This window comes from Salvia splendens, chromosome 22, assembly GCF_004379255.2.
Source record: "Salvia splendens isolate huo1 chromosome 22, SspV2, whole genome shotgun sequence".
Classification (NCBI taxonomy): Eukaryota; Viridiplantae; Streptophyta; class Magnoliopsida; order Lamiales; family Lamiaceae; genus Salvia; species Salvia splendens.
This window is the reverse complement of record NC_056053.1, coordinates 7,266,363-7,278,319: the sequence shown is the minus strand read 5'-3', so window position 1 is coordinate 7,278,319 and position 11,957 is coordinate 7,266,363. Positions and strand designations below refer to the sequence as shown.

Sequence of the window (11,957 nt, the reverse complement as noted above, 5' to 3'; positions counted from 1 at the left end):
ATATAGGTTGAGGAATAATGTTATATGTCTTTAATTCTCGCTTATTGTAACATCGAATTGAAGGAGATTACAATTCTACTTAATTTGATTCAATTTGAATTGCATCAAATTGATTTGTGCGTTTAGAGTGTTTCCAAACTTTTTTTAAAGAAATTGATCAGTGCAATTTTAATGCGTACGGTAATTGCATCAAATTGATTAGTGAATTACCTCAGTTTGAATTGCATCATTTCTTTGTCTAAAATTAATCGAGAGACTAAATTTTATGTGGCAACATTTCCATATACAACAAAAATGCCTACTAGTGGTTTAAACACAGAGTCTCTGGTTGTGATTATTTTGGATATAATTCGTATGCATCAACTACGGATTATTTGTTGTTTGGATGAGAAAGGGCTGCTCGGAAATGGAGATGCAGCTATAGACGCAAGGAGGATACGCCGTAAATTTATCCGACTGCAAAGGATCCCCACTCAAGTTCATCGATTCACAAGGTTGGCAAAAGTAAGTGACCGGGAATGTGTTGATAACCTTCGAATGGATAGAAATTGTTCTGGCAGATTATGTATCCTACTTCGCGAGCGGGGAGGTTTGGAATATGGCAAATATGTTTTTGTTGAAAAACAAGTTGCAATGTTCTTAAGTGTTCTCTCACACCATACAACAAATCGGATTGTTGGCTTTAATTTTTGGAGATCTGGTCAAACAGTGTCACCCTATGTTCACGCTGTCCTTAAAGCCGTTATCATGCTTCATGAACTATTCCTTGCTAAACCTGTTCCTGTGGATGCCAGGATTCCAGATGGAAATGGTTCCCGGTACAATCTCAGATTTCAACTCATGTCTTGTATATTTTTTCTATTTTGCAGCTCAAAAAACACATGTTTGATGTGGCATGTAAGGTTGTTTGGGCGCTTTAGACGGTACATATATTAATGTGTTAGTCGGGAGCAATGATAAGCCACGATATCGAACGAGGAAAGGGCAAGTGGCTACTAACACATTGGTTGTATGTACTAGAAACATGAGGTTCGTCTATGTCCTGGCCGGTTGGGAGGGGTCTGCCGGGGATGCTAGGGTACTACGCGATGCTGTAGCACGCCCGCGTGGTGTAAAGGTACCAATAGGTAGTTGCTACATCACTTTTACTCGTTAAAATTTTAATGGAAGTCATTTTTCCAATTTTTCTTATGTTTATTTTGGAATCAGGCCAATACTACTTGTGCGACAATGGATATGCGAATAGCAACGGATTTCTAACCCCGTTCAAAGGCGTTCAAAATCACCTGAAAGAATGGGGGACCGGCGGCTATGACTCCACAAAATTCAAGGGAAATGTTCAATATTCGACACACCAAGGCAAGGAACATCATAGAACGAGCGTTTGCTGTAGTAAAAATGAGATGGGGTATCCTGCGTAGTGCCTCATTCTACCCGATCCAAACACAAATTTGGTTAATATTTTCCTGTTTTCTTTTGCACAATTATATCCGTGGAGAAATGGTTGTTGACCCAATAGAGCTAGAGTTAGACAATACTTACGAAGAGATGGCACCGCAAGAGGAGCATGATGATAACGTCTACGTGGATATGATTGAGCCTACGGCGGAGTGGAATAACAAGCGAAATGAACTTGCAGAGGCAATGTGGCTAAATGTAAGTACAAACTTGTATGTAATTTCTCTTTTAATACATTTACTACTCACTAATACTACTTGATTATGTTGCGAACCAGGGAAACGTGCATCAAGCTTAGGATCCATGGTCTTTTATCAAACTCTTGATGTTCTTATTTCTCTGTTGATGCATCATTTCTTGAAGCTCAATAGGGTGGTCGAGGTAGCCATCTCGTTGAGAAGTTTATCCTTTGGTAATTATTCAATTACTCATAGGATTTTATTTGTTTCATTTTGATTTGTTTGGATATGAAGCTATCTGCATATTTGTCATTCTTGAATAGATCTAGTTATCTTGTTGAGGAGATCAGATATTGGACGGCATAGCCTGTAGGCCTCCTACGTGAGGATTCTTTAAGTTGTTGTTTTGTTTTGCTTTTCAATTCATAATAAAACTGTGAGTTCCCAAGTAATATAGTTACCCCTTTTTGATATTTTGTCAAATAGTAGAGAGTGTTGAATTGTTGTGAGAAATTCAATTGACCATCTCTCGTGCACTTTTTCCTTGTGTGTCAAGCTTTACTCCTAACATTGACCCTCTGTTGAGAAGTTATTTTATTTGGAATTTCTATGTTACTACTCTTCTCCATGTTTCAGAAGTTTCAATATTCATGTTGGCTTTATTGTGTGAAGCTTTTAAACTTTTTATTTGTAAAATGCATAACTTTTATGCTATGGTTCTCAACAAATTCAATCGACATAAATTAAATTGTTATCTCATATATATGACAAAGTTTTCACCATGGAATAATTAAGTATAAATTCAAGTTCATGATTTTCATAATATGGCTAGCAATTGCAAAAAAAACATCGATCTCAATATTCTGAAGGTAAACATGTAAGAAAAAAATAGAAAATCCATATTAATGCAAAAATAGGTTCACTTCAGCAAAATAGAAAAAACACGACAAACTGATGTTTAGTGCATCACACTCTTAAACTAACAAAAAAACACAAAATCCAAAAAACACAAAATCCATATTAAAAATGAACCCAAGAGCAAACTGCCATCTCCAGCTTCAAATGAACCCATTCCTCTCCAACTCTGTCATCACAAAAGTGCACCGAGCAACCTCCAGCAAACTCATGAAAAGGTCTAGGCGCTCAACCTTGTCAAGGATGATCCCTGCTGCGTCTATCTGCTGTTGCAATGTGAGTCCCGGAACGGCCCCAAGTTTCTCAAACACTTCTTTCTGTGATTTGCTTACGTCGAAATCATAGCTAATTTTATCAGTAAGCCTATCAAGTCTGAGGTTTGTATCCTCCTGCATCTTACTGAGCATTTCAATTAGTTCATTAGAATCAGTGGAGGCCTTGCGCTTCTTACCAGATTGTTTTCCCTGATTTGCTGCATTTGGGTTCGATAGTGATGGGTACCTCATTGAGAGGTGGTATTTCAAGGGTGGAGTAGTCTTTGAAGCCATTGACCTCGATACCATCTATTCCTGTGTCAACATGAGTCTGTCTGAAAAGATGGTCAAAAGCATCATTCGTGTCATGTGCTACATCTCCACTTGCACGATCTTTGTCGAAAACCATCTTCCAATCATTCCATAAAGGCCAAGACTTGTAACGCATGAAACGAGCATTGGGATCATTCTGGCCAGAAGCATTAAACACACATACTAAGTTAATCAACAATCAACACAAATTGAATTTTACAGAACAATCATAGCTTGACAAAATTTTAAAGCATCAAAATCTTGCTCGAGAAAATAGTAAAGACTGAAAGAAAACAAATTCATGTACCTTCACGATCTGGTCCTATTGATCGTTATCCACTTCTATTTTATAATCCCCATTCGAATTAAATCCCACTCCACTACGACCGAGTATGCTCCCAAGATAATGGTAGCTTTTTTTCCATTGAGTTATCTTTGATGTGACGTGTGGGTTCCCCTTCAAGTCAGAATGAAGAAACTCTTTTTTAATCGCTTCCTCAATTCGGCTCAAATATCCTAGCCGAAAACCATTATCGAATTTCCATCCAAGTGCAACGAGTTCCTTCAAGGCGTACATAAGTATTTCTTCCTCGCGAAATGACCAACTACGCCTAGTGCAAGCACTCTTAGACTTTGTCCCGCGCCCAACCGAACTCTTCTCAACTGATTAAAATGGTAAGGTGTGACTTTATGTGTGTATTGACATAGAATGTAAGGAATACAAGCTATAAGAATCAAAGCCAACCAACCTTGCGTCTCAGGGACAACTTCAAAAGAGTTCATTGATTCCAAGCCAACCATGCTAAATTTATTCCATGGAGTATATAACATGCAGAAATTAAAACTCAAGCAAAATAATCACACTAAACTCGGCACAACATAAATGAACAGCATATAGTAACAATTTAGTTATACTTTTAGCTATTAGAAATATCTAAACAAACCAACAAAATCACTATTGATGTGCATATTTACCAAGTCAGAGTGGATGGAGCCTCTTCTAGCTAAGAATTTTTTTTTACAAAACTCCCTAATCTTTTACACAAAGTAATAATAGTGATTTGGATCATTAATATCCCAAAAACAACTTTGACATCAATATATTCACACCAATTGCAGACACCACAAATAGCTACAATGAAGAGTGGTTAACAGTTATTTGACAAGTATATTTGCTTTATTTCTACCAGACTTAATACCTCGACAAAGCTTTGAGTATCCTCTGCGTAAAAGATTTCGATCTGTGACCGCCGGCCTAGTAACCTAGTTCAAAGTGTTGAAGGTGAGTTTCTCTTTGAGGCGCGAAAGAATTGCGTGAAACTGTTGTATAAATAACTAGGCATGTAGGTCAAATTGAGGACTAAATGGGGAAATGTGATTTTTTGTAAGGGTAGAAAGGTCACTATATAGCCAAATCTGCATGTAAAACCAAAGTATCAAACATGGAATTAATATTCTTCCTTTTTCAGACAATGGTATCAAACATGGAATTAATATTCTTCCTTTTTCAGACAATGGTATCAAGCACGCAAGATTTAGTAAATAATCTATGCATTTCATGGTCAAAGTCTGACTTATATTTCTAAAATATTCTAGATTATTATATTAAAATTGATTATCTAAAAGCCATCTTTTTTTACAAAATTAATATTAATAATTTTTATTCATTCGGTGATAATTTGAACCTCCAATTTATTGTATTGAATGAATGCGTTTTACCAGCTAGTCAACAGGTCAACTTGTATTTCTTTTTGTCATCTCAATTTTTCATGATGGCTTTCATTAGATTAGATAAAAATGTTTATTTTATTTATTCTCCATTTACGTACACTTGTAATGTCTGCTTTTATTATTACCTTTTTACGTTAAGACTTTGTTTTGAGAATGAGCGAGTGATTGATTGTGAATGAAAATATTGAATGCTTGAATTATTGTTGGTTAATAGTGTGGTGAAAATAGTTGAGGAGATTGACGTGAGATTCGTTGATGGGAAAATTTGGGCGTTCATTTACGAGTACTTGGAATAATACCAAAGTACTAAAATAAAACATCACAATTTAATCAACACTCTAAATCAAATATTTGGGCCTATCACTTTTATCTATCTTGTTCTAGCCATTTTATTTCTTTTAGATGGGACCAATTTTGAGAAGCCCAAAATTCCTTTCCATGACAATCTCAGTCAATTATCAATTGTTGGCTTTCGGGCATGTGTTGGTTATAGGAGAGATGTTGCTCGATTTATATTAGGTTTAAACAAGATAATCATAAAATGATATTATGCAAATTAGTTGGTCGGAGAGTCTATGATTATTGATTATGGATTGCGGCGTATGCGTCTAATTTTGTCAGATGGAACATGTTTGTGACTTGGAACATATGCAATAGCTTCCATTGTAATGTTCATAGGTTTTGATTTTAGACAAATTTGAAAACAGTTTTAAAATGCCTCTAGAAATGGATTTTTTTATTTGACAATGAAAATTATGGTACCGGAATTGTGTCATCACCTATTCGGTTGACAGCCAATCGGGTAGGGGGTATTACAAAACAGCCCCTACATTTATGCCTCTGTAATGTAGGGATGTGATGAATTCATAACCCATCCCTTAATTGCTAACTACAATTAATCTAAGATCATATGATTTTTTTATTTATAATATTAAAAAGACAATAGCAACTATCAAATTCAAGGTTTAGAAACATAATATCAATATAGTGTATGAAATACATCAACACGGAGACATGACAATGTCAACACAATTTCATATTGACATTATACAAGCATTATGTAGACATAATGTAAGTTGTATTGATATAAAACTACTTCTTTAAAAATACGAAAATTCAAGAATTGTTTTTCAAATTTTGACTTTGAAACATATGCATGTAGCATCTCGTTGGAATCGTTGTACAATTATCTTTAATTTGATATATGTTGTGTGAAAAAATAATTTAAATTGAGATAGTTATATGCAATTGCAGTTTTGAGATATTTTTTAAAAGTTAGTTATAAGTACTTTGTTGTTAATTGACATTTTTTGTTCAATGTATTGATACTTGTAGTTGAATGATCTTGGCCTTTGATTTTAAGATCTAATGCCTATCATTTAGTTTATTCAGCAATTTAACTATGAATTAGGAACATAACACAATCCCGGGCTATATTATAATGAGTAGTTTATCTATGTTTTTTCTTTGATATCCAAACAACTATAAAGTAAGTATTTTGAATCCAAATTAAAGTACTCCCTCCGTGAAATGTTGTCCAGTTATGCCATTTTGGTACGTTCATGAAAAAATTATCCATTTTGCTTTGTTCTATTTTTGGTAATGGACTCCACCATGGGCGGACGCAGTAAAGGGAAGGGGAGGGCTTAAGCCCTTCCCCAAATTCTTATTTTTATGTTTTCTCTATTTCTAAAATTTGCAATTATTTTTAAAATGGTTATTAGCCCTCACCAAATTTAGGTTATTGAAGAGTGAATCATCAGAAATTGAGTAAGAAGAGGGGCTGGACTGAATATTTGCAGCGGTAGAAAGAAAGAACAATGGCAGCGGTGTCTTGTTGGGGAAGAGACTTAATTTTAAAAAATTAAAATATAATATTATTTTATTAATAAAGCATCGGCTGCATTAAATGATTTCACTTATTAGCTTATTATTTTAAATTAAAAGTCCAACCCAAATTTCAAATGTATTTTTAATAAAACTGATGCTTTAAAAATTTCATCTGATTAAATTCATCTTTTTATTTAGGAGTGCACACTAATTTATGGAAACATTTTCTATTTCACTCTTACTTTTATAATTTATGAGTTCTATTATTTATTACTCTTTTCGTCCAATTTTAAGAGTTTCAGTCATTTTTACACACTCGTTTTACAAAAATGATAATCCTCTCAACATTATTTTCTCCCGTACTTTACCATTTCTCCACTTTAATTATTTATTGTCATTTTTTTATAAAATGAGTGCGCAAAAGTGACCGGAAACGGAGTGAGTATATTATTTTATATTTTTTTTCATTCTCTTACTTTATTAATTGTGTATTAAAATTTATGCAGTTCTCAAATTGCCTATTTTATTGTGGATGGAGAGAATATAGTATAGCCCCTACTAGCGAAAATTTCTGCGTCCGCCCCTGGACTCCACCTTCCACTAAATCTTTATATTCAAATTCTATTATAAAACTAGTTTATAAACGTGGGATCCCCATTCCATAAACTTTTTCAACTCACTTTTTTTCACATTTCTTAAAACTCGCGCCAAATCAAACTTGAACAATATTTCATGGACGGATGAAGTATTTATACTTTTCCATCTCTCATATCACGTCAATCTCAAGGTTTTTAGAGATTGGTTTGATTAGAGACAAGCGAATTATAAAAAAATATAAAAAAACATAGTAAAATCATGGAACACAAAATAAAATCTCTCAATTACTTCAACCATTAAATTGTCTCCTCTATTATGTGTTAATAAGTTTTCAACATTAAAATGTTAAAATAAAATTAAAAAAGATTATCATAATTATTAAAGGGGCCGTCAATTTAGATTTCCAGCAACGAATAAAATAAGTCTACATGTCTATAGATAAAGCCATAAATTAATTTGATGAAATCAAATTACTGACCATAATTATTAAACCGCATAATAAAAAGAGTTGTTCAGATCTTCCGAGTTATACAATTATTTTTTGCAATGCAGTTAAATGAAATCTCTATTTACTATACAACGGGGACGGTTAAATTATCAACTCAATAGTTAATTACTAACTATAATTAAATAATAGCCCTTAGATATTCAAATCAAGGCTTACATTATCAGCCCTGAAATATCAATATGATCAACAAAAACGTCAATAAGAGTATTAAAGTCAATTTACAATAAATTTGTTGTAACTAACTTTTGAAAAATATCACATAACTTTAAAAAGCATATAACTTTCTCGATTTAAATTATTTTTTCGCACAACATATATTAAATTAAAGATAATTTTCATAAGGATTCTAACAAGATCCCATTTGCATATGTTCCGATGTCAAAATTTGAAAAAAAATTCAAAAAATTTTAATTTTTTCGTACAACAACAAATGTCAATATAGTATAAAATATGTCAATATAATACATGTAGAATGTCATTCTCAAAGCAATGTGTTGACATAAGCGTGTTGACATTCTCAAAGCATTGTGTTGATATTTTCAAAACACTATATTGACATTTTCATCCAAAACCCTAATTTGATAGTTTTTTGTCTTTTTCAATTTAATTAATAAAAATAGAAATTACATGTGGCAAATTTTAGACCACTAAAATCTTATAGTCTTAAATTAGTTGTAGTTTTTTTTTCTTGTTAAAATATTCAACTATTTTTTCTTAAATTAGTTGTAATTAGCAACTAGAGAGTGAGTTAGCAATTAATCACTCCCCGCTATACAACACTCTATAAACATTATTATTGTACTGCCTATACAATTAAATAATTACGACACAATAAAATTGCACAACATTACACAACAAATTATGAAAAAAAACGTTTAAAATTCACATCTAACATTGAACGTGAAATATATATTACTCTGTATCTTATACTTATATTCTTGGGCAGGTATAAAATGTAACTTCCATGCTTATATAAATTCCAAATTATGATCTAAACTGTTAGAAAATGTCCACAGATAATAAAATAACATCAAATAAAATATGGCAACACAGTTTCAACACATTTTCAATACAGCATCAACAGTTGACATTGTGTTGACATTTTCTATTAATGTAAATTTTTTTGACATTTTCTAACAGTTCAAATCATAATTTAAAGTTTCTACCATATTTAGAGTTTGCATCATCTTATATATTTATATTTAATTACATATTAACTTGCAATATTTTATGCATAAGCGTATATATTCAATTTTATAATAATATTATTTAAAAATCAAAAAATATATAAAAAAAATTAAACTAAAGGTCCATTTTGATCCTTAACATATTGCGATTTTACGATTTTGGTCCAAAACATTATCTTTTGAATTATTCGGTCCCTCACAAATAAAAACAGGTCACATTTGGTCCGAATTTGACGGAACCCTTAAATATTAACGGTCAATGTGGATTTACCCGATTTTAACCCAATTAATCATTTTTAATTAATTCAAAAATGATAATAATTATTATAAATAAAAACTTTTATATTATAAATAAAAATATAAACCCCCCAGTATCTCCACTGCCAAGCTCCGCCGTACCATCACCTCGATTTCGTGGCACCCTCATTTCTCCTCGGACATGCCGGCTTCCGACTCCCGATGTTCTACCGCTGTTGCTCACCGTCAAGTCGTCGTCTCGCCTCCTCTCCCTCACCCTCGACCCCTCCATCGACCACCTCCCCCTCGCCCTCGCCGTCGTCCGCCACCCTGCGCTACGGCTGCCTCCCCCGCCGCAGTTCCACCTCATCCTCTCAAATCGTGGCTGCGGCAACACCGGAAAGCGTCATTGTCGCTAATTTTGTCGGAGATGAAATCGATCGGATACACCCCCGATTGCGGCACCTGCAATTACCTATTTCTGACTCTTTCGAAAATCGGTCAATTTAGGGAAGCGGTGGAGGTGTTGAAAGGAATGGGGAGGGCGGGATGAGTCCCCGATTGCGACAGCTACGGGGGATTGATTGCTGAGTTGAGCGAGGCGAGGAAGGTGGACGCCGTGGCCGAGGTGGTGAGGGAGATGATGTAAGGAGGGGGTGAGGCTGAGGGATGAGACGGTGACGACGGAAGGTGAGGCAGAGGGATGACGGAAGGTGGACCGAAGGTGATGGTACGACGGCGCTTGGCGGCAGAGATGCTGGGGGGTTTATATTTTTATTTAGACTAATGGCACATTTTGGTCCTTAACATATTGTGATTTTTAAATTTTGCTCCAAAATATTATCTTTTGAATTATTTGGTCCCTCACAAAAAACGGGTCACATTTGGTCCATTTTGGATGGTTCCGTCAAAAATTTGATGGAAATTCCAAATTTGGACAGAAATTCAAAATTTTGACGGAAACATGTCGGCTTCCGACTCCTGGGGTTCTGCCGCTGCTGCTCACCGTCAAGTCGTCGTCTCGCCTCCTCTCCCTCTCCCTCACCCTCGACCCCTCCATCGACCATCTCCCCCCCCTCGTCGTAGTCTAGGCACCCTCCGCTACGACCGCCTCCCCCCACTGCAGTTCCACCTCCTCCTCTCAAATCGTGGCTGCGGCAACACCGGAAGGCGTCGTCATCGCTAATTTTGCCGGAGATGAAATCGATCGGATACACCCCCGATTGCGGCACCTGCAATTACCTATTTCTGACTCTTTCGAAAATCGGTCAATTTGGGGAAGCGGTGGAGGTGTTGAAAGGAATGGGGAGGGCGGGATGAGTCCCCGATTGCGACAGCTACGGGGGATTGATTGCTGAGTTGAGCGAGGCGAGGAAGGTGGACGCCGTGGCCGAGGTGGTGAGGGAGATGATGTAAGGAGGGGGTGAGGCTGAGGGATGAGACGGTGACGACGGAAGGTGAGGCTGAGGGATGACGGAAGGTGGACCGAAGGTGATGGTACGACGGCGCTTGGCGGCAGAGATGCTGGGGGATTTATATTTTTATTTAGACTAAAGGCACATTTTGGTCCTTAACATATTGTGATTTTTAAATTTTGCTCCAAAATATTATCTTTTGAATTATTTGGTCCCTCACAAAAAATGGGTCACATTTGGTCCATTTTGGATGATTCCGTCAAAAATTTGATGGAAATTCCAAATTTGGACGGAAATTCAAAATTTTGACGGAAACATGTCGGCTTCCGACTCCTGGGGTTCTGCCGCTGCTGCTCACCGTCAAGTCGTCGTCTCGCCTCCTCTCCCTCTCCCTCACCCTCGACCCCTCCATCGACCATCTCCCCCTCCCCTCGTCGTAGTCTAGGCACCCTCCGCTACGACCGCCTCCCCCCACTGCAGTTCCACCTCCTCCTCTCAAATCGTGGCTGCGGCAACACAGGAAGGCGTCGTCATCGCTAATTTTGCCGGAGATGAAATCGATCGGATACACCCCCGATTGCGGCACCCGCAATTACTTATTTCTTCCTCTTTCGAAAATCGGTCAATTCGTCGTCTCGCCTCCTCTCCCTCTCCCTCACCCTCGACCCCTCCATCGACCACCTCCTCCTCGCCCTCGCCGTCGTCCAGGCACCCTCCGCTACGGCTGCCTCCCCCGCCGCAGTTCCACCTCCTTCTCTCAAATCGTGGCCGCGGCAACACCGGAAGGCGTCTACGGGGGATTGATTGCTGAGTTGAGCGAAACGAGGAAGGTGGACGCTGTGGCGGAGGTGGTGAGGGAGATGATGTAAGGAGGGGGTGAGGCTGAGGGATGAGACGGTGACGCCAGTGGGTGAGGCTGAGGGATGATGGAAGGTGGACGCTGTGGCGGAGGTGGTGAGGGAGGTTTGGGTTCAGGGTTTCCGTCAAATTTTTTACGGAACCATCCAAAATGGACCAAATGTGACCCATTTTTTTTTATGAGGGACCGAATAATTCAAAAGATAATGTTTTGGACCAAAATAAAAAAATCACAATATGTTAAGAACAAAAATGAGCCTTTTGTCAAAAAATTATTTAAATTTCTATCATCACAACAAATAAACTATAATACACTTTAAAATTGGAGAATATTTTTGTCAAAAAAAAAGAAAAAGAAAATAGTACCTAGCACGGAGTATAATGTGGTAATACTTTTTTGAGCATCACGATTAATATTTTTAAACAAAATTTCACTTCACTCTAATACTAATAATTTATTAAAGTGTAGTACAAAA

General features: G+C 36.5%; 1 protein-coding gene across 1 annotated transcript; it reads left to right on the top strand.

The window, feature by feature from the left end:
- Window positions 1-294: 294 nt before the first annotated feature.
- Window positions 295-1,421, top strand: LOC121786661. Its single transcript, XM_042185295.1, has 4 exons — window positions 295-818; window positions 870-923; window positions 1,021-1,127; window positions 1,210-1,421. The coding sequence occupies exons 1-4, from the start codon at window positions 295-297 to the stop codon at window positions 1,419-1,421; spliced, it is 897 nt and encodes a 298-aa protein (XP_042041229.1).
- The last annotated feature ends 10,536 nt before the right edge of the window (window positions 1,422-11,957 follow it).